The 21,898-nt window shown below is 38.8% G+C and overlaps 1 protein-coding gene and 1 pseudogene across 25 annotated transcripts in view; both read left to right on the top strand.

Annotated features, from left to right (window-relative positions):
* Positions 1-21,898, top strand: part of PLEKHA5 (pleckstrin homology domain containing A5) — a 254,799-nt gene that overhangs the window by 190,544 nt on the left and 42,357 nt on the right. For 14 of the 25 annotated variants that reach the window (XR_008373504.1, XR_008373503.1, XM_053558106.1 and 11 more), the window contains 5 exons: positions 8,657-8,737; positions 14,478-14,513; positions 15,025-15,087; positions 16,369-16,449; positions 16,582-16,731. Coding sequence is in view for 23 of the 25 variants with exons in the window: in XM_053558106.1 (XP_053414081.1) it covers positions 8,657-8,737; positions 14,478-14,513; positions 15,025-15,087; positions 16,369-16,449; positions 16,582-16,731 (411 nt within the window). In the remaining 2 variants the exon portion in view is untranslated. Of the gene's footprint in view, positions 1-8,607; positions 8,971-14,477; positions 14,514-15,024; positions 15,088-16,368; positions 16,450-16,581; positions 16,732-21,898 lie in introns of those variants that run through there. The other 11 variants (XM_053558123.1, XM_053558117.1, XM_053558122.1 and 8 more) reach the window with 3 other exon arrangements.
* On the top strand, positions 16,119-16,239 carry LOC128563080 (uncharacterized; annotated as a pseudogene).

Genomic DNA, 21,898 nt, shown 5'->3' with positions numbered 1-21,898 from the left:
ACAAATACATATCTTCATTGAAGAAGAGGGGAAATATCGCACAGTATAGGTACATTTTTTAAAGAATATTATTAATTCTGAATATTCTTCTAACATTTACTTTTAGGAAAAACATAGAATGGGAAATTTATTCAGACTGCTTTAAAATTTCTGAAGTAATCTCAATACTGTGACTGCCGCTTTGATTATAAAGAGACTTATTTACATTCTTCTGTTGTAGAATCACTTCAAATTTCCCTGCTTTCTGTTAAACAAAGAGTGATTTCAATAAGTAGTTATACCCTTGAGTCTCAGATTCTTGACTTTCAGATGTGCTGAGAAAGAGAGCAGGGAAGGCGTTTATACTGACACTGTCTAAATGACCTGCTTATAAAGACACCCCACCCCTGACAGTTCCCCAGAGCTTCACCCTGGGAATGTCAAATTCTTTAGCTTTTAAGTTTTGCTATGCATTGATCTAGACACAGGAAGACATTCTTGAGAAATGGCAGTTTTCAGGGATTAACAATGGGGTTTTGCTATTGTTAAGACAGATTCCCAACTTAAAACATATTTTCGTAGGAAGTCATTAAGAATGCAGCGGGGGGTGGCGCCTGTGGCTCAGTGAGTAGGGCGCCGGCCCCATTTGCCGAGGGTGGCAGGTTCAAACCCAGCCCCGGCCAAACTGCAACAAAGAAAATAGCCGGGCGTTGTGGCGGGCGCCTGTAGTCCCAGCTGCTCGGGAGGCTGAGGCAGGAGAATTGCGTAAGCCTAAGAGTTAGAGGTTGCTATGAGCCGTGTGATGCCACGGCACTCTACCCGAGGGCGGTACAGTGAGACTGTGTCTCTACAAAAAAAAAAAAAGAGAATGCAGTGGGGAAAGTCCATTTTCCATTTAAACGGAAAAGGACAAAAATGGGTCCTCTTGGTCAACAGCAAAGGATGAAAACTCTGTAGGGTGGATGGAAATCATCCAGACTGCTTGTTCAAGAAGAGAAGGTAGCTGTTAGCACAGAATTCAGACTCAAGAAAACTCAGCTATAAGACAGAGCGCAAGCAAATGTTTCCTCTCCTGGAATGTGATCCAGATCAGGGGAAATGATACTCACTATGTAGCATGAACCGCACAGATAGTTCCACCATCACAAAGTTCTGTTGGACAGCACTGTTCTGCATAAACTTTCAAAAGAGCAATTGAGCCACTAAACTACATTGTTTTGTTTTGTTTCTTTCTTTCTTTTTTTCACTATGTCACCGAGGCTAGAGTACAGTGGGGTTAACCTAGCTCACAGCATCCTGAAACTCCTGGGTTCAAGCAGTCCTCTTGCCTCAGCCTCTACTAGACTATTTCTTATACTTACCAGGAATTAGGAGAATTAATCTTTCCAAGGACAAACTGTCTGAATGGCCATCTTTGGCTCACTGCTAATTTCTCTCTCTTCTTGCTCGTCCCCACACTCCCAGTTATTAAGGAGGGTTTATTTAAGTAAAAATACACTGTTTCTTCTGCCTTCAGACATGATCTAATTTCTACGGAGACAGACTTTCAAACAGACATTTACAAGTTGCTAAAGTAGAACAGCTAGAAATTGGATTCCCCACTAGCACTCTGGATTCATAACTAGCACCACAAATTCCCTATGATTTTGCTGAGGTAATTAATGTCATTCATAAAAAGATTCAGGCCAGTCACTTTGGTGCACATCTGTAGTCCCAGCTACTCTATTGAGGATTAGGTGGAAGGATGACTTGAGCTCAGGAGTTCAAGACCAGCCTGGACAACATGTCCAACACGATCTTTTAAAAAGGAAAAAAAAAAAGATTTATAGTATGCTGTGTCTCATGCAAAAACAGTAGAGACTATTTTAATCTGTGTGTATGCAATTCTTATTATACTATGTATAGTATTAGTTTTAAACTTTTTCATCATTCAATAACCATTGTCTTGACCTACATCTAGTATCAACCTATCTGGGCCTCGAAAAATTCCTTCTTTATGATGGTTACTTGAATGAATACCAGGGCAGGACTGTGGTTCTCAAGCTAGACTTTTCAGAATATCATCAGATTTTTTTTTTTTTTTTTTTGAGACAGTCTCACTTTGTCACCCCTGGTAGAGTGCCTTGGCATCATAGCTCACAGCAACGTCAAACTCTTGGTCTCAAACAATTCTCTTGCCTCAGCCTCCCAAGTAGCTGGGGCTATAGGCACCCACCCACAACATCTGGCTATTTTTTAGAGACAGGGTCTCGCTGTGGCTCTGGCAGGGCTCAAAGTCCTGAGCTCAGGCAATCTACCCGCCTCAGCCTCCCAGAGTGCTAGGATTATAGGCATGAGCCACAGCGCCCAGCCTGTATCATCGGATCTTCAAAAAACAAAAAAGACACAATATTCAAAGCTCCCTTTTCTCTAATCCCTGCTCAGATTTGCTAGCCCTGTATAGGTTTTAAATCTCCATGGATAGATTTTAGTTTCAGTTCAGTTTGAGAACTACTGAGTTAAATAATCATAAGAACACCAAACAGAGAATAGCTTAACTTTTCTAAAATAGAAATGCTATCTTAGTGCCTTCTAACCTTTTGCATGCACAGCACACAAAGTAAGGATATTTGTATAGCACCTTGATAAAAACTGGAGGAAATGCTTGTGAGCCCTTACCAAGCAGGGACCAGGCCGGCCGACCAGGGCTGAGGTGGTCCCTGTCTCCACACATCTGGTAACCCAGTTCCAGCCCACAAGTGTTAGTTGGGAAATTCTACTTAGGATCCTAGCAAGCAGGCTGGGCACCTGTAGCTCAGCAGCTAGGGCACCAGCCATATACACCTAGGCTGTCAAGTTCAAATCCAGCCTGGGCCTGCCAAACAACAGTGAGAACTACAACCAAAAATAGCATTGTGGTGGGTGCTTGTAGTCCCAGCTACTCGGGAGGCTGAAGCAGGAGAATCGCCTAAGCCTAAGAGTTTGAGGTTGCTGTGAGCTGTGATGCATAGCACTCTATTAAGGGTGACATAATGAGACTCTGTCTCAAAAAAAGAAAGAAAAAACATTTAGCAAGTACAATGTAGTTGTATCTAGTCATATTGAATAAATATTTTCCATTGATAGGATTTTTGAGTCAAGATATTTATCTTAGCCAAACACATCTCAATACTGAGTATTTTTAAATATCAGATTTTCTAGTTAGTTTTTCTAAACATTTTGACTTGGAAACTTCAAGTAAAGATGTGCTTTTGTTGTAAACAAGAATACACTGGCATTACCTATTGTATTTCCAAGGTGTTCACCATGTACATTTTCTTATTTATTGCAGAAATTAATTATGAAAATTGCATAATACTCCAATTACACATTCTCATTGTTATTATGAAATAATGGGCCTTTTATAATAACTTTGTAATTTAGCAATTAGCTAATACCTAAACCCATATTACCTATTACTTCAAAGAAGGGATTAAAGGAGGAAGCAGAGTATTAAACTCATTTGTAAGTAAATTATTATGGGTTCTACATGTACTAATTAGTCTTTCTTTTACTGTGATTCCTTAAAATTGAATATGTGTGCTATTAACACCAGTATCATAATGGTTTCTAAGGTACATATTCAAACCAGAAGAGAATTGTTTTGTTTTGTTTTTAAGAACTTGTGCATAAAATTTGAGGTATTATGTATTTTTTTAGGTCATATTTTACTGGCTTAATTTAAAAGCTATTATAAAATTTATACAGCAAAAGCCAGATAAAATGTGCTATTACGGGGTGGCACCTGTGGCTCAGTGAGTAGCGAACCAGCCCCATATACCAAGGGTGGCAGGTTCAAACCTGGCCCCGGCCAAACTGCAACAACAAAAAAAATAGCCAGGCATTGTGGCAGTTGCCTGTAGTTCCAGCTACTCAGGAGGCTGAGGTAAGAGAATCACCTAAGCCCAAGAGCCAGAAGTTACTGTGAGCTGTGATACTACAGCACTCTACTGAAGGCCACAAAGTGAGACTCTGTCTCTAAAAACAAAACAAAACGTGCTATTACAGTATAAGTTATAGAATAATAATAAGTTATAGAAATAAGTTATGGTTAAGTTATATATAAGAAGTCATATATAGGGCGGCACCTGTGGCTCAGTGAGTAGGGCGCCGGCCCCATATGCCAAGGGTGGCGGGTTCGGACCCAGCCCCGGCCAAACTGCAACAGAAAAATAGCCAGGCGTTGTGGCGGGCGCCTGTAGTCCCAGCTGCTCTGGAGGCTGAGGCAAGAGAATCGCGTAAGCCCAAGAGTTAGAGGTTGCTGTGAGCTATGTGAGGCCACGGCACTCTACCGAGGGTGGTACAGTAAGACTTTGTCTCTACAAAAAAAAAAAAAAAAAAGAAGAAGTCATATATATATAAGAAATAAGTTATAGAAATAAGATTTATAAGTATTAAAAAATAGACTATTTCGGCTCAGCGCCTGTGGCTCAAGCGGCTAAGGCACCAGCCACATATACCTAAGCTGCCAGGTTTGAATCCAGCCTGGGCCTGCCAAACTACAGTGACGGCTGCAACCAAAAAATAGCCGGGCGTTGTGGCAGGCACCTGTGGTCGCAGCTACTTGGGAGGCGGAGGCAGGAGAATCGCTTGAGCCCAAGAGTTGGAAGTTGCTATGAGCTGTGATGCCACGTTGCTCTACCCAGCTTGAGTCTCTGTCTGAAAAAAAAAAAAAAGAAAGAGACTATTTAAAAGGTGATTTTATGAAAGGAACCACTGCTATGCTTGCTAACCACTTGCTTTGCTAACCAAAGCAAGTCTAGTATTGCCAGTTCTGTAAATCTCTAAATAATGGTTCAGCTAAACACAGTAGAACCTCCTTAGTTGACCATCTTCACTCGACCACCTCCTTAAGTTGACCTAGTTTTCATAGACTGGACATGCACCACATATACATTCAATACAGTAGGCCTACTTCCTTAAGTTGACCAGTTTGTTACAGTCCCTTGAGTGGTCAACCTAAAAGGGTCTACTGTAATTGAAATTGTTTAATAGGACTCTGCGCCTGTAGCTCAGCAGCTAGGGCGCCAGCCACGTACAACAGAGCTGGCGGGTTCGAATCCAGTCTGGGCCTGCCAAACAACAGTGACGACTACAACCAAAAAATAGCTATGGGTTGTGGTGGGCACCCATACTGCGGCTACTTGGAAGGCTGAGGCTGTAATTACATTTGACTTAAAGTCTTGATACCATCATAATTACTTCTGCCAAAGGAATCTTTAGGCCAGCCTGCATCCTTGATTTAAGGATACTGTCTAGCATAGGTTCACAAATTACACATTAAAATTATCAGGGAAATCGAGTTAACTACATTTCTTTTGTAATTCTCCAAGTAAAGCTAATGTGGGTTAAAAACCACTGGTCTAAATAAACTTCAGCTTTCTTTCCTTTGTTTTTTGTTTTTGTTTTTGAGACAGAGTCTCACCATATCGTCCTTGGTAGAGTGCTGTGACATCACAGCTCACAGCAACCTCAAACTCTTGGGCTTAAGCGATTCTCTTGCCTCAGCCTCCTAAGTAGCTGGGACTACAGGCACCCACTACAATGCCCAGCTGTTTGAGGGTTATAATTGGCCTGGGCTGGATTCAAACCCACCAGTTCTGGTATATATAGCTGGCACCCTAGCCACTGAGCTATATGTGCAGAGCCTGAAATTTTTTTTTTTTTTTGAGACAGAGTCTCAAGCTGTTGCCCTAGGTAGAGTGTTGTGGCATCACAGTTCACAGCAACCTCAAACTCTTGGACTTAAGCGATACTCTTGCCTCAGGTTCCCAAGTAGCTGGGAGGCGCCTGACACAATGCCTGGCTAATTTTTGGTTGCAGTTATCATTGTTGGTTTTAGCTGGCCCAGGCTGGGTTCAAGCCCGCCTACCCACTGAACTACAGGCACCGCCCTTGAGTTTTATGTCTGAAATAGCCAGTAATAAAAAAGCCAAAAGGGTATGGCAAGATAGCCATATATATCCACAGATACATTGGGTAATTTTTCTCTTTTTAATCAGTTAACATCTCTAATACTAATATTTTTTCCCTCTGTACATGAGATGTCACATATAGGCATACCACAGCAAAGTACCATAATACTACCATAAACAAGTTACATGAATGTTTGCTTTCCCAATGCATATAAAAATTGTCTACAGTACACTGTAGTCCCTTAAGCATGCAATAACATTATGTCTGAAAACACAATGTGTGTATGTTAATTCAAAAAATACTTTCTTAAGAAACAATGACTATCGGCTCGGTGCTTGTAGCTCAATAGCTAAGGCTCCAGCCACATATAGCAAAGGTGGCAAGTTTGAGCCCAGGCCGGGCCTTCCAAACAACAGTGACAACTACAACCAAAAAATAGCCAGTTGTATGGCAGGTGCCTGTAGTCTCAGCTACTTGAGAGGCTGAAGCAAGAGAATCACTTAAGCCCAGGAGTTTGAGGTTATTGTGAGCTGTGACGCCACGGCATTCTACCAAGGGTGACATAGTGAGACTCTGTCTCAAAAAAAAAGAAGAAGAAGAAACAATGATTATCTAAGCCTTCTATGATTTGTAATCATTTTGCAACTGGAAGGTCTTGGTATTGGTATTGATGGCCGCTGACTGGCTGGCTGATCAAATGATGGTTGCTGAAGGTTAGAGTGGCTATGATGATTTCTTAAGACAACAGTGAAGTTTACTATACTAATCGACTCTTCCTTTCAGTAAGTATTTCTCTGTAGCACGTGAAGCTATGTGACCCACAGTAGAACTCCTTTCAAAATAGGTGTCCTCCCAAACTCTATCACTGTTTTATCAACAAAGGTCATGTAATACTCTTTAAGTCCTGGGTTGGGCATGGTAGCTCACACCTGTAATTCTAGCACTTGGGAGGCCGAGGCAGATGGATTGCCTCAGCTGACGAGTTCGAGACCATCCTGAATCAAAGCAAGACCCTGTCTCTAAAAAATAGCTGGGCATTGTGGTGGGCACCTCTAGTCCCCGCTACTGGGGAGGCTGAGGCAAGATAATCACTTAAGCCTAGGAGTTTGAAGTTGCTGTGAGCTGTGATGCTACGGCACTCTACTGAGGACGACAAAGTGAGACTTTTGTCTCTAAATAAATGAATAAATAAATGATTTAACCTAACTGCAACCTTTCATTAGGATATTATTAAGAGATACACACATGCTCAGCGCCTGTAGCTCAGTGGTTAGGGTGCTGGCCACATATACTGGGGCAGGCATGTTTGAACCCAGCCTGGGCTTGCTAAACAGTGACAACAACGACAACAAAAAATACCTGGGCGTTGTGGCAGGCATCTGTAGTTCCTGCTAGTTGAGAGGCTGAGGCAAGAGAATCACTTAAGCCCAAGAGTTTGAGGTTGCTGTGAGCTGTGCTGTGACCCAATGGCACTCTAAAAGGGCAACATAGTAAGACTCTATCTCAAAAAAAAAAAAAAAAAAAAAAAGATACAAATATGTTTCAGTGTTTGTTATTAATTAACTAAAAGGTAGATTAAACTAGTCACAGGAGGTGTATAACTTGTAAAACCAAATGCATTTTGTTGGACAAACCATTGGTAACAGGCAGAAAATAAAATTGTCTAAAAACAGAGTTTTTCAGGTTTCATTTTTTTTTATACATTTATTAATCTTTAATAAACTTTTGTACAGCCAAGGAAATCAGTTAAAGTAGCATTTGTTAGTCATGACAGAATTGTTTATTTTCTATAATCTGGAGGATGAAAATTACATAAACTACGTGTCATAAGTTGCAATTATAAACAGACCTGTTTGCTTGAAAATGATAAAAGCATTTTTGGCCTTTTACACTTTCTCTTTCTCTCTCTCCCTCTCTCTCTCTCTATATATATATACACACACATATATATACATATATATATACATATACATACACAATGAAGATTGTCTTTTGAACACTTTAATTCTTAAGCACAGAGCCTGCTAAAACAAATATTTTTCTAGAGGCAGTAATTAAGTACAACATAGCTGGAAATGTGAAACACGGTTTCGCCTGCCTTTTTAGGAGCTAAGGAGATACACTCAGTCTTTACTGAATAAGTTTTAGTTTGCATGTCTTTGAATAATCTACATGTGGTATTATGCGGTGATAAAATCCAAAATAGAACATATAGAAATGTCTATCAAGATTCATAAAATGTATAATTTAAGTAACAAGATATGTTGAGTCTATTATAAAATTTTAGTATTGGTAGAGAATTAAATTTTTTCTGATTAATCTTTAAAGAACTGAATATTGTTTTCAGCTTTATTACTGAATAATCAATTAACTGATACCATGTTCTCCCAAGTTTGTAGGTTGTCATTCTTTAATTCACCCTTTGAATTTTGGTGGTTTATCATGGTTTTCTAGTATAGTAAGAATATTCACTAATTTACTATGGATTAGTAAATTACTATGGATTGCAGCAGTGTTGTAATTAGTAATTTTTTTATAACCTTGGCAGTATTTTACAGTATTTAATGCTTTGAATGTTTGAAATGGTTTATATAAATTAAATCTGTACAACCATGGGATAAAATGTAAACAGCTGCGCTGTTAGGAAGCTATTAAAGTAGAGGCTATATTTACAGTGTCGTCTTTCAAATCTAGCTGTGCTGTAAACTGATGTTTGCTGTATGCTCCTCCTGATTTGAAATAGATGAAAGAAAATGAACCTATAATCACCATGGTTCACACAATGATTGAGAACTCGGCGCTAAGACCCCAACTGTACCAGCAAGTAAGGTCTCGGACAGTGAATGATACCGCTTTATCATCTGCAAAATCCCTCAGTGACAGTTTTGGTTTATCCTCAGATTTACTCATGACATCAGTGTTTTTTTTACTTTATTTTTTGTTTATGTTTATTTGGAAAACCACAATTCATCCATGCTTTTCAAGATGCTGCAGCATTCTTAGCATGGCTTTGCTGAACATTTTGCCGTTGAATATTAAGTGTGCCATTTTCCTAAAGTTTTTGTGCAGAGTATTTGATTGATATGTACTTGGAGGTCTGCAGTACATTTGTAAAATTTTTACTGGATATCCATATATTCACATTAACTCTAAAAGCATTACAAATAATATTTAGGGGAAAGGCTTTGTGAAAATACTGAAGTCCCCTCCACCTCCCTCAGCCCCCCTAGTGTTTTAGGAATAGAATGGATTCATATGAGAGTTCTTCAGGTTCTGTTCGGTAGCATGGTAAAACCTAAAAATGGCCTTTCTTAACCTACTGGGACTATCTTCTCCCTGTATTCTTACCATTCTTAATGTAGTCAGGACAATCCTACCTTGCTTTTAACCCATTCATTTCTCTAACTCAAAATATATGCCATAGAGTCAGCTGGCTTTAATTTAGAACCCCTGGTAATCTGCAGATCTGCAAAAGAAGTCATACATGTTTCTATTCAATTTTTGTGTATTTCATGGTCTAAATGTTCCTAGCTGTGTATTTTGCAACATCAGCTTCTGCTAATTCAACACCCTCAAGTTATTCTGGCCTATGACCTGCTACAATATTTAAAAATCATACAGAAGAAGAAAAATAACAAAGCATGAAAAATGAATATTAATTTTTATTAAAATGTGTGAAAGCACCTATTGAAGGAAGCACTTTAAGCTCACACTGGCTTTAAAAGCCTTCGGTCGTCATGGGTTCTGCATCATGAGACCATATAACCAAGGAGTTAATCCAGTTGATGGGGGGGGTGACTTATTTGTGAGTACAGTTTTCAAAATGAAGTATATCGTATGGTTAAAAGTTGTCTTTAATTCATAATAAAGAGATAAAAAAATAAATATTTAAAGTTAAACAGCTTTACTTCTTTTTTTTTTTTTTTGTTTTTGTTTTTGTAGAGACAAGAGTCTCACTGTACCGCCCTCGGGTAGAGTGCCGTGGCGTCACACGGCTCACAGCAACCTCTTAACTCTTGGGCTTACGCGATTCTCTTGCCTCAGCCTCCCAAGCAGCTGGGACTACAGGCGCCCGCCACAACACCCGGCTATAAACAGCTTTACTTCTTAAAAGAAAATGGGATCTCTCAATTCTTAAAGTCCCCAGGTTCTAGAACCTAGACCATCCATTCTAGAGTGCCACACTTGAGAGCCTCTTACCCTGAAATGGGTGTTTTTTTCAGAGCCTGAAGCTGTCAGTAAAATATGTCTTTTTTTTTTTGTAATACTAAATTGACATCAGAGCAAAGGCATTTTATTGTATTATATGTTTTCTTTTCACACTTCGCACATTTTAAATAAGAGCAATAGTCTGAATGTTCTTTTGGGTTTAGTTTTCTGATTCTTTTTTACATAGATCGACATTTAGAGTTTACAATGCAGAAATCATGATTTAAATTTCTCAGTTGCACCAAAAATTCTAACTGCAGTTATTCAAAAATGTAGAGATGAGTGAGATTAGTCTTACATGGCATCACTGACCTTGAATGCCAAAGAGTGATAGATTTATATGAATAGATTTCTTCATACTTGAAAGAAAGCTAAAATGGTAAAGCCCAAGAATACCTGCAGCCATGCCTGGAAATCACTGAACTCCCAGTGCTGCCAAGGCTAAGGAGTTTTCAGGCTGTCTTTATTCAGCTCCTAGTAAATGACTTAATTTTTGCAGGGCATCTTTAATGGATAAAAGTGATATTCAGACACATTTCTAAGCTCCATTTATAAATTTGTCCTAATTGAAATTAGATGTTATGTTCTTTCTGGATTTCCCTTACATTATTATCTAAAGAAAATCTTGGTGCAAGTTTGTATTGCACACTGTTAGAGTTTGCTTTCCTGAGATGGCTTTACAGTGTTGTGTTGATAGCTTCCTTATATTTAGCTGAAAGTGCAGTGACATGATGTTGTGTGGCCCATTTTATTCTGAATCGTAGCCACTCCATTTTTCCCTCAGGAAGACCTTCATGTTTGCATTTTCTTCCTTGCAGGACACCTGAGAAATTACCTAGGCAGTAATTCTTCTTAAATAGGTCACATATAAAGAACTGAAACTGAATGAAAACAAATGCTAAATAAAAGCATCAAGTTGAAAAAAATCTTCTGCATTTATGAATCACTCTACCACCTTTCTCGACTACAGGCCATTGTAGTTTTTATAACGTGATTGATAACAGTGAAATAAAAGCTACGGGCTAATACTAGCAAATACCTACAGTACTATGAGCATTTTTTAGCCCTCATTAGATAGAATGTCTTCTTTTATTAGATTTGAAAATATTTCCCTAAAAATCCTTTTTAGAGTGGGGATATATCCTATATTTGTATACTTTTAAATATATGTAGTTTATATACCTAAGTGATATTGAAGAAAGTTTAATTTTAATTAGTATTAGTACTTTTGTTTTAACTTAATGCTAAGCCAGTATTTAGAAAAACTATTTGATACATTACTAAGGAAAGGTTCTGACTTTCTAAATAAGACATACCTTATATAATTAGTGAAGTCTGTGTAATGCATACTCCCAAGTTTGAGCCCTGCTCTCATGTTATATAGTTACTACCCAGCCCATTTATTCTATTTATTTTTCTAACATTAGTAAGTTACTTCAAATGAAGGCATTCAGACCAGAACTTTTTTCCTTTTGCCAATTACGAATTTGAAAAATGATAAAAAGTTGGGTGGCGCCTGTGGCTCGGTCGGTAAGGCGCCGGCCCCATATACCGAGGGTGGCGGGTTCAAACCCGGCCCAGGCCAAACTGCAACCAAAAAATAGCCGGGCGTTGTGGCAGGCGCCTGTAGTCCCAGCTACTCGGGAGGCTGAGGCAAGAGAATCGCTTGAGCCGAGGAGTTGGAGGTTGCTGTGAGCTGTGTGAGGCCACGGCACTCTACCAAGGCCATAAAGTAAGACTCTGTCTCCACAAAAAAAAAAAAGAAAAATGATAAAAAGTGTTGCCATGAACTTGACTGTGCAAAACTTAAGTTAATCAGATATTTACATTTTTCTTCTTTTATATTGAGAACAAAATAGCAAGCTTTTTAATTCCATGTAGACTTTTTATTTTTAATAAATTTACCCATCTTTTCTTTTTTTTTTTTTTGGTTATTGGCCGGGGCTGGGTTTGAACCTGCCACCTCTGGCATATGGGACCGGCGCCCTACTCCTTGAGCCACAGGCGCCGCCCTACCCATCTTTTCTTGAGAAAAGCATTTGTGATTATCAGAAGTGAAAAATAAGTAATACCCAGGTGTTAATTTTTTAAGGAATAAGTTTAGTTTCTTTTGCTTTTTTTCTGGCACCTAAAAACAATGTGTGGGGAGAGTTTGATTAGTTTAAGAATGTGGTTAGTTGGTGTGTATTGAATGTCTTTATAAAATACCTTGATAAAAGGTTTAAAGAAAATTTTCTACTAAAAATAGAGGTACAGGCCTGGCCCCTGTTGCTCAGTGGTTAGGGCATTGGCCACCTACACCAGGGCCGGCGGGTTCAAACCCGGCCAGTGCCTGCTAAATAACAACAACAACAGCAACAAAATAACCAGGGCTTGTGGCAGTTGCCTATAGTCCCAGCTAGTTGGGAAGCTGAGCAAAAGTTTAAGGTTGAGTTTAAAGTCACTTAAGCCCAAGAGTTTGAGGTTGCTGTGAGCTGTGACGCTACAGCACTCTACCAAGGGCAACATAGTGAGACTCGGTCTCAAAAAAAAAAAAACAAGAAATACAACAAAAATAAATCTGATTTAGGTATGTAATATATGGCTACAAAGGTATATTACTCAAAAGTTGTTAACTATACAATAGATGTTTTTCCTTATTAAAATATGCCATGTGTTACGAAAATGAATCTGCAATAAGATTTTCTAAATAGGCTAGGCACAGTGTCTCACACTTGTAATCCTAGGACTCTGTGAAGCCAAGGCAGGAGGATTGCTTGAACTCAGGAGTTCAAGACCAGAAGAACAAGAGCAAGACTGCAGCTCTACTAAAAACAATAAAATTAGCCAAGCATGCTAGCAGGCACCCATGGTCCTAGCTACTCAGGAGATTGAGGCAGGAGGATTACTGGATCCCAAGGAGTTTGAGGTTGCAGTGAGCTATGGTAATGCCAGTGCACTCTACCCCGGGGGAACACAGTGAGACTGTCTGAAAGAAAAAAAAAAGAAAAATTCTATGAATTAAAATAGTATATTAATATCCTAAATATTTACTACAAATCACTTTTTCATTTTCATACTACAAATGTCTTTTTCTGTTGACCCTAGAGTGTAGGATACAATTAATATTTTAATCTAAATGTATCAGTGTTTACTAATTACATTTAAACTCCACAGTTTAGTAAAGCTGCTTTGCATTTAACTTTAAATATTAACTTGTATTTAGACATATTTGTAGCTTTAAACCTTTCATCTTTAATTTCTTATAAATGTGAAAAATGTGATTTTGGTATTGTCTTAATTTTTTTAATCACGGATCAAGCATTTTTAAACTTATCTTTTATTACTTTTTTTCAGGTAGAAGTATATATTATTTTCTTGGATCTAGGTGCTTTAAGTTAGAATGGCAATTGACACTTCTCAGGACATACTGGGATGATCTGTATTTAAAATAGTACATAAGTATTCTGACATCATTAAATTCATTTTTCATGTAATATTCATTTCTATGAAAGTTTTGTGGTTTAATAATCACTGTGCATACCGTTAAATAGTCACGGATTCATTTGCATGAGGTATGTGAAAGTAATGTGTTGAAATGAAATATGTAAATCCAGGACTTATTGTATGTTTGGAATGCTTATACTTTTAAGTTTCCCCGGATTTCTAGATCCATTCAAAATTATCTGCTATTTAAATTATGCATTTTTTTTTTTTTTTTTTTTTTTTTTTTTTGCAGTTTTTGGCCGGGGCTGGGTTTGAACCCGCCACCTCCGGCATATGGGACCAGCGCCCTACTCCTTGAGCCACAGGTGCCGCCCTAAATTATGCATCTTTTTAAAGATGTAGTTGTCAAGCAGTTTTTACAGAGCGGACATAAATAAGTTGTCATTTATACATTTCCTATGTATTTGTACAAGTACATATGAAATGTAATTTTTCAAGCTAGAATGTAGTTAGGACACATTACTCTTATCCCTTCCTTGAGGAAAAAATGTGCCATTTTATAAACATGCAGTGATCCCCTGTTAAATTTTTCCTGTGATGTATTTAGGTAAATCAAGACTGTTGCCTACAGAGGCTATGATACAGTCTGTAGTATGACTGACGGGGATGGCTGTTGAAGTCTTTGTAAGCACAATCACAAATGAGGATTTGTTTGAATGAAAGACCCTTAGAAGAAGCTGAAGAAAGCATGTCTACACTGAATAATTATTCCTTTCAGTATAATAATACACCAGTGTTAACTAACACACATAAACATTTTATGAAATTTGACTGTCCATAGTCTGTGACATAGGCATACAGTATTATGAGATTTTTAATGATTTTCCTCTTTTCAATTAAATCCATCCTTTTTCTTCATTATCTTTTAGTTCTTAAGACAGAGGAACAAGATAAGTCTATATTGTGTATGTGTGTTTATATACTATGTATATGTATACAATATGTTATAGGCTTTGTTAAATAAGATGTATTGGCATTTGAGTGTACACATACACGGTGTGCGATTATGTGTATACTGTAAAGGACAGTTTTGACTGTTGAACTATGCTTGATTCGAGTATTTGATACAGTTGCTATGATTGTATATGTCAATTTTTCATTAAAATAATGTGCGTCTTTAAAATAGAAAATGTAATGTGCTGTGTTAATTTCTTTTGACCAGCATATTATTTTGTTTGACAAGCGTAAGTTAACATCTTTATTATGTATCTTGCATATTATATCACTGTTAAGTATTTTCTACTTTTGTAATGACCTATGTTTGAATTAAACTTCTAAAACTAAAGAACTGTTAAAACCCACTTTTTGTTACATAATTATATATATTTAATATAAATCTGAAATAGTAACTGTAGGCAAAATAAATCTTTTTCAGATATGGTATTTTAAGTTGCTATGTGACATTTTTCTTTGTAGCTGTCACAAGATGAATGTAGAGGCACATTGTACAAATACAGACCAGAAGAAGTAGATATTGATGTAAGTATCAGTGTGGTGTATCTTGTCAGCATTCTGTCATGTTCTCTGCCAAATGCTGGAAGAAGGCATGGGCAAAAAAAAAACTCTTCCTTCCATGCCTTGGAAAAGGACATCAAATACTTGGGTATTTTCTTCTTTTGTGCTTAGATTAAATTATTACTCCCTCACTCTGCTCCCTACTATTCCCCCATAGTTAGCATTTGAACATACTAAGCATGACTTAAATGAAAGTAAAAACCGTTTTTGATTTTTAAAAAAAGTTATAGAGCGGGCAGCGCCTATGGTTCAGTGAGTAGGGCACCGGCCCCATATACCAAGGGTGGTGGGTTCAAACCCAGCCCCAGCTGAACTGCAACAAAAAAATAGCTGGGCGTTGTGGCGGGCTCCTGTAGTCCCAGCTGCTCGGGAGGCAAGATAATCACATAAGCCCAAGAGCTGGAGGTTGCTGTGAGCCGTGTGACGCCACGGCACTCTACCGAGGGCAGTAAAGTAGACTGTCTCTACAAAAAAAAAAAAAGTTATAGAGGGCTGGAGGCTAAAGAAAAATTGCTATGTCTTCTACAGTAAGTATTAGCTTTTATAAATTCTGTCACTGTTTTTGAATTAAATTTGGTCTGTTTTAATCCTATTTTAGAGTGCTGATTTGCCATGCATTCTTCCCTCATTTCAACACCTGTTTGGTGTAGATTGAGCCTTGTCTGACAAAGATAAAGCAGTTATTTTAATGGCAAAGGAGATAAACCCTCACATTATTTGCAGAAGTCAGTATCCCTCAAAGTTTGGGACATATTTCCAATTCGTGTAATATTTTCATTTTGAGACATTAGTTGAATTGGTTTGGCTACTTTCTCATATTTTCACAAGTAAAAAAAAAAAGAATAATACTAAGAATTTAAAGCATCAAAACTATTGAAAGTGATTTTTTTCTCTATTCGTATATTTTTATTTGTGTTATTGCAATTAGAAGCACTCTTTTACTTATAGTCTTTTCTAAGAACCTAATCACATAATTTTAAAAATACATGAAAATGATTGCTTCTTGGCCTCTTGGGTAAGATCATGTATAGTATCTGTTCTTATCAGTTTAAAAATGTATGAAAACAGAACCCAATTAGTGCTTTAATTAAAGACTACCTGTATCACTTAACCTATCTGGCAGGTTGTAGGGGAGAATCTTTGCATGCATATTTAAGCATTCTATCTATTTTAAATGTGTTTTTTGCCTCCAATTACAGGAAAAATAAAAGTTACTAACAAGATATTTCTTCTCTTATAACCTAGGCCAAGTTAAGCCGATTATGTGAACAAGATAAAGTGGTACATGCCCTGGAAGAGAAACTTCAGCAGCTCCACAAGGAGAAAGTAGGACAATTATGTTTATTATCTAAAAGCGATGTTACTTTATATGATTATTATCAGGACACTGATAACTAAAGTAAAAAGAATTAATTCAGTGATGCAGAACATTAAGTGTAATTCTTTTTATTATAATAGTACACGCTTGAACAAGCTTTGCTATCAGCCAGCCAGGAAATAGAAATGAATGCAGATAACCCAGCAGCCATTCAGACGGTGGTGTTACAGAGGGACGACTTACAGAATGGACTGCTTAGTACGTGTCGAGAGCTCTCTCGAGCCACTGCTGTAAGTAGGCTTTTTCCCTTTACTAAAAGTCACTGAAGGGCAGCGCCTGTGGCTCAGTAGGTAGGACACCAGCCCCATGTACCAAGGGTGGCAAGTTCAAACCCGGCCCCAGCCAAACTGCAACAAAAATAGCCAGGCATTGTGGCGGGCACCTATAGTCCCAGCTACTGGGGAGGCTGAGGCAAGAGAATCACCTAAGCCCAGGAGTTGGAGGTTGCTGTGAGCTGTGACACCACAGCACTCTACTGAGGGCGACAAAATAAGAGTCTCTTAAAAAAAAAAAAGGTCATTGAAATACTATGTCTTTAGGATTGTTCTTTATTTATTATAATATTAGGGATTAGTGCACTCCCATCTAGTGGCTGCAATGTAAGGGTTTAGGGCACACATCTTGGATACAGGACACAACTACAATGGAGACTTCACCTAAACAATTGTAACCTAATTGTTTGTACCTTCATATTCATCTGAAATTAAAGGAAAAAAAATTTTTTCTAAGAAAAATTTTTTCTAAGAAAAATTTTTTTAAAAAAATAATTTATTTTAGGCTTGGTGCCTATGACTCAAGTGGCTAAGGCGCCAGCCACATACACCTGAGCTGGCAGGTTCGAATCCAGCCCAGGCCCACCAAACAACAATGACGGCTGCAACCAAAAAATAGCGGGCATTATGGCTGGTGCCTGTAGTCCCAGCTACGTGGGAGGCGGAGGCAGGAGACTCACTTGAGCCCAGGAGTTGGAGGTTGCCGTGAGCTGTGATGTCACGGCAACTCTACCCAGGGCGTCAGCTTGAGGCTACGTCTCAAAAAATAATAATAATTTATTTTAGTGTGCTGGTCTTTAGGAATATGAAAACAAAGAATCATCTTTATTTCTACTATTAGTAATCATTTTGCTGGGAGCACCCATAGCTCAGTAGTTAGGGTGCCAGCCACATGCTCCGGGGCTAGTGGGTTCAAACCCAGCTCAAGCCTGCTAAAACAAAAATGAAAACAAAATAGCCTGGCATGGTGGCTGGCGCCTGTACTAGAGAGACTGAGGCAAGGGAATTGCTTGAGCCTGAGAGTTTGAGGTTGCTGTGAGCTATGACAGCACTCTACCAAGGGTGACAAAGTGAAACTCTGTCTCAATAAAAAATAAATAAATAAGGGGCAGCGCCTGTGGCTCAGGTGCACTGGCCCCATATACCAAAGGTAGCAGGTTCAAACCTGGCCCCAGCCAAACTGCAACAAAACATAGCTGGGCATTGTGGCGAGCGCCTGTAGTCCCAGCTACTTAGAAGGCTGAGGCAGAGAATCACCTAAGCCCAAGAGCTAGAGGTTTCTGCGAACTATGATGCCATGGCACTCTACCAAGGGTGACAAAGTGAGACTCTGTCTCTGAAAAAAAAATAAAATAAATGACTAATCATTTTGCTGTCTGTGACGTGGATGTTTTATAGAGACATAGGGCTCCTGTTTATGTATTGTGCAAATGAAAAATTCTTAAATATTTAAAAAGTATTACATTAAAGAAATAATTATTTTGTGGATTTTAGGGACTTGGAATAATTTTGAGAAAATTATAATTAGACTCATTTAACTATTTCAATAAAAGGCACCTGTGAAAGCTTTTAAGACACCATCAACATTACTAATTCATAGTTGCAGTGTGACCTAAGTTTAGATGATAGGTTTGAGTAAGAAATATAATTAACAGAACCTTTTAACCTACACTCCTATGACTTTGTGGGAGTCTCTTAGCATTACCAAATCTAAAAGTCTTCTTAGAGTTTATAAATTCAGTGTTTATGAGTTCAAACAGTCTGTGGTCATCTCTTTAGATCCTGTGATGTGGTCATCTCTAAACACAGTAAGAGCACCTGTCTAAGAAGCTTTTTGAAAGACAATTCCTAGCAAAACCCACTCTATCATAGAAAACTGCTACTACACCCGTGTCTGTGCCTTCAAAGAGTCTTTTAAGGAGCAGCTACTTTTTAAGAAGTCCACAGACATGGGGCAGTGCCTGTGGCTCAGCGGGTAGGGCGCCGGTCCCATGTGCCGGAGGTGGCGGGTTCAAACCCAGCCCCGGCCAAATTAAAAAAAAAAGAAGTCCACAGACAGTATAGCTTAACTAAGAGGGGTCTTTTCAAGCTGGCAGGATACCAGATTCTCAACATGGCTTCTATTCTAAACCCTAAATTAACATTCCAGACATGAGCTGTTTTTAAAGAAATATACTGTAGTTTTGAATGAATCCAAAACCTAGTTTTTGTGATTTTTTAAATACCTTATCTTTCCATTTATAAAATAGTGTTATTTTCATTGTCTCATTCGAGTCTCCTAATCATACTGTTTATAGATTTAAGGAATTTAATGTCCTTTCCATTGTGAGTTCCTTAAAATAAGAAACTGTCTCATTCACCTTTGTAGCTCTAGTATCCAGCACTATAGGGATGTACATTAAAAATTTTGATGAGGGCAGCATTTGTGGCTCAAAGGGGTAGGCGCCTGCCCCATATAACGGAGGTGGCAGGTTCAAACACGGCTCCAGCAAAAAACTGCAAAAAAAAATTTATTTTTTTTAATTTTTTTTGATGAGGCGGCACCCATGGCTGTTTATAGATTTATAGATTTACACCAAGGCTGGCGGTTCGAACCTGGCCTGGGCCAGCTAAAACAACAATGACAACTGTAGCAACAACAAGAAGAAAAAAATAGCTGGGCATTGTGGTGGGCACCTGTAGTCCCAGCTACTTGAGAGACTGAGGCAAGAAAATTGTCTACGCTCAAGAGTTTGAGCTTGCCATGAGCTGTGACACCATGGTACTCTTTGGAGGGTAACTCTGTCTTTAAAAAAAAAAAAAAAGGTCTTCTTAGAGCAGTGATTTTCACCCCAGGGGCTACAGCACACTGGTGTGCTGTGAGAGGGTCTTAGTTGTGCCATGAAAATTTTTGAAGATCATTAATTAAATTATTTTCAGAAGGAGTCCAAAGAACAGTATGTTCTTTTCTTTTGATCAATATAACTTAAGTGTGCTGTGGAAGTTTAACTATAGGTTCAAGTGTACCCTGAGATAAAAAAAGGTTGAAAACGCTATTTAGAGGACATTAGAAAAGGGAAGTAGAATTAAGCTGTCAATGCTAAACTAATGAAATGCTCTGTGTCCCTGTGACAATCTGAGTCAGATCAAAATGGTGCCTATAGTAACACTTGGTTAGAGACTATTAATGATTGGGTATCTGTTCTTAAAATTGCAATTTTAGAAAATTTCGTTCCTCACCAACTGAGGTTAGTAACGTAAATCTCATTAGTAGGCTTGGAATTTGTTCCATGCCAAGGTTAACTCCAGCGCTACAAGTTTGTTAAAAATGTCCTAATAGAGGGTGGCACCTGTGGCTCAGTGAGTAGGGCGTCAGCCCCATATACTGAGGGTGGCGGGTTCAAACCCAGTCCCGGCTGAACTGCAACCAAAAAATAGCTGGGCATTGTGGTAGGCGCCTGTAATCCCAGCTGCTCAGGAGGCTGAGGCAGGAGAATCGCAGAAGCCCAAGAGCGAGGTTGCTGTGAGTCCTGTGACATCATGGCACTCTACTGAAGGCGATAAAGTGAGACTCTGTCTCTACAAAAAAAAAAAAATATCCTAATAGAAATTAATCTTATTTTAGTATCCCTGTTTCTGGTTGTTAGTCTATATAATCACTTTCCTGATTTCTTTTTCCTTGCCTTCAGCAGTAATCAGTGCTTATGGCAAATGCTCTGAATATGTTCTACTAAGACATCTCACTGCATAGAATACAAACTGTGTTATTTGTGCCTTTATGTAAACTTATTTATATTTGTAGCTTAAGGCTACAAATGTTACTATGTGCATTACATCATACTGGGCATATGGTTGGCACTCGGTGGATGTTGATTAGATTTAATTTTGGATTACATTTGTGCTGGCAGAATCTCAAAGGTTTCCTTTAATTCTTGTGCGGTCGGTTCATGGCACTGGTTCAAATCTAAGCCTCAGGCATGAGCGGTATAACATCAGGGCCTCCTTGTTGATCAAAGCTTCGATTCTGAGAGTATTCTCAGCTGGTAGGCCACAAAGGTCTGTAAAACTAGGATTAGCACAAGGTAAACATGAAAAACAGTGTTCCTTGTGCATTTTATGTACGTTTTCGTACCCAGCCATCGTGCACATAGTGCCTTTGTGTTAGCTCCTTGCCCCCACTTTGCATCTAAGCCCCATGAAAGGGAAGGATTATTATTACAGCAGTCAGTCATACCTTTAAACAAATGTTTCAGTCTGTCGTTGTCTTGGTTTGGGTTCACTTGTGAAAGCAGAGCCTGAAATTAGGAACTGGGTATGAATAGTCTGTTTGGGAGACGATTCCAGAAAGCAGAAATGAAGGTGTGAGGAGAATAAGGCAAGAAAGAAGAAAAGCTCATAAAGAGTGAACTGCCGAGCTGGTTACCACAGCAGGCAGCAAGAGTTCCATCCCACTTGGGACACTGTGAGGCAAGGAGCAGAATGGTTCAGAATGTTCCGCTGAAAGGCTGGTTAAGGCTCCCCCAGAGTCCTTCATTCACCAACACTTCCAAAGTGCCTTAGCTGGCAGCTTGCTTGCCGTGGAGCCCTAGCATGCAAGGCACTGTACCCCACGTCCTGGAACAGTGGGCAAAGGGGATGAGGTATGGAGCTCCACAAGTATCTGTTGCTGTCACCTCTCTTGGTGGAATGTACATTAAGCCTTATCTCTAAATATAAGAGAAAATATTCTTATGTTTTATTAGCTCACAAGTTCTGCCTTTATACTCCATGGTAACTACAGGAGCCAGATAAAGCCATTATCATTCATTATATTATAGATGAGAAAACAGAGACTCACCTCCAGTGATAGCTCATATTTGTTTTTCTTTATTTTTTTTTTTAAATAGAGACAGAGTTTCACTTTATCACCCTCGGTAGAGTGCTATGGCATCACAGCTCACAGCAACCTCCAACTCCTGGGTTTAGGCAATTCTCCTGCCTCAGCCTCCCAAGTAGCTGGGACTACAGGCGCCTGCCACAAAGCCCGGCTATTTTTTTGTTGCAGTTTGGCTGGGGCTGGGTTTGAACCCACCACCCTCGGTATATGGGGCCGGCACCCTACTCATTGAGCCACAGGCACCGCCCTCATATTTGTTTTTCACACATA

The sequence above is a fragment of the Nycticebus coucang genome, chromosome 12 (genome assembly GCF_027406575.1).
Source record: "Nycticebus coucang isolate mNycCou1 chromosome 12, mNycCou1.pri, whole genome shotgun sequence".
NCBI lineage: Eukaryota > Metazoa > Chordata > Mammalia > Primates > Lorisidae > Nycticebus > Nycticebus coucang.
Note: the sequence above shows the minus strand (reverse complement) of the source record. Positions and strands in the feature narration are given on the sequence as shown.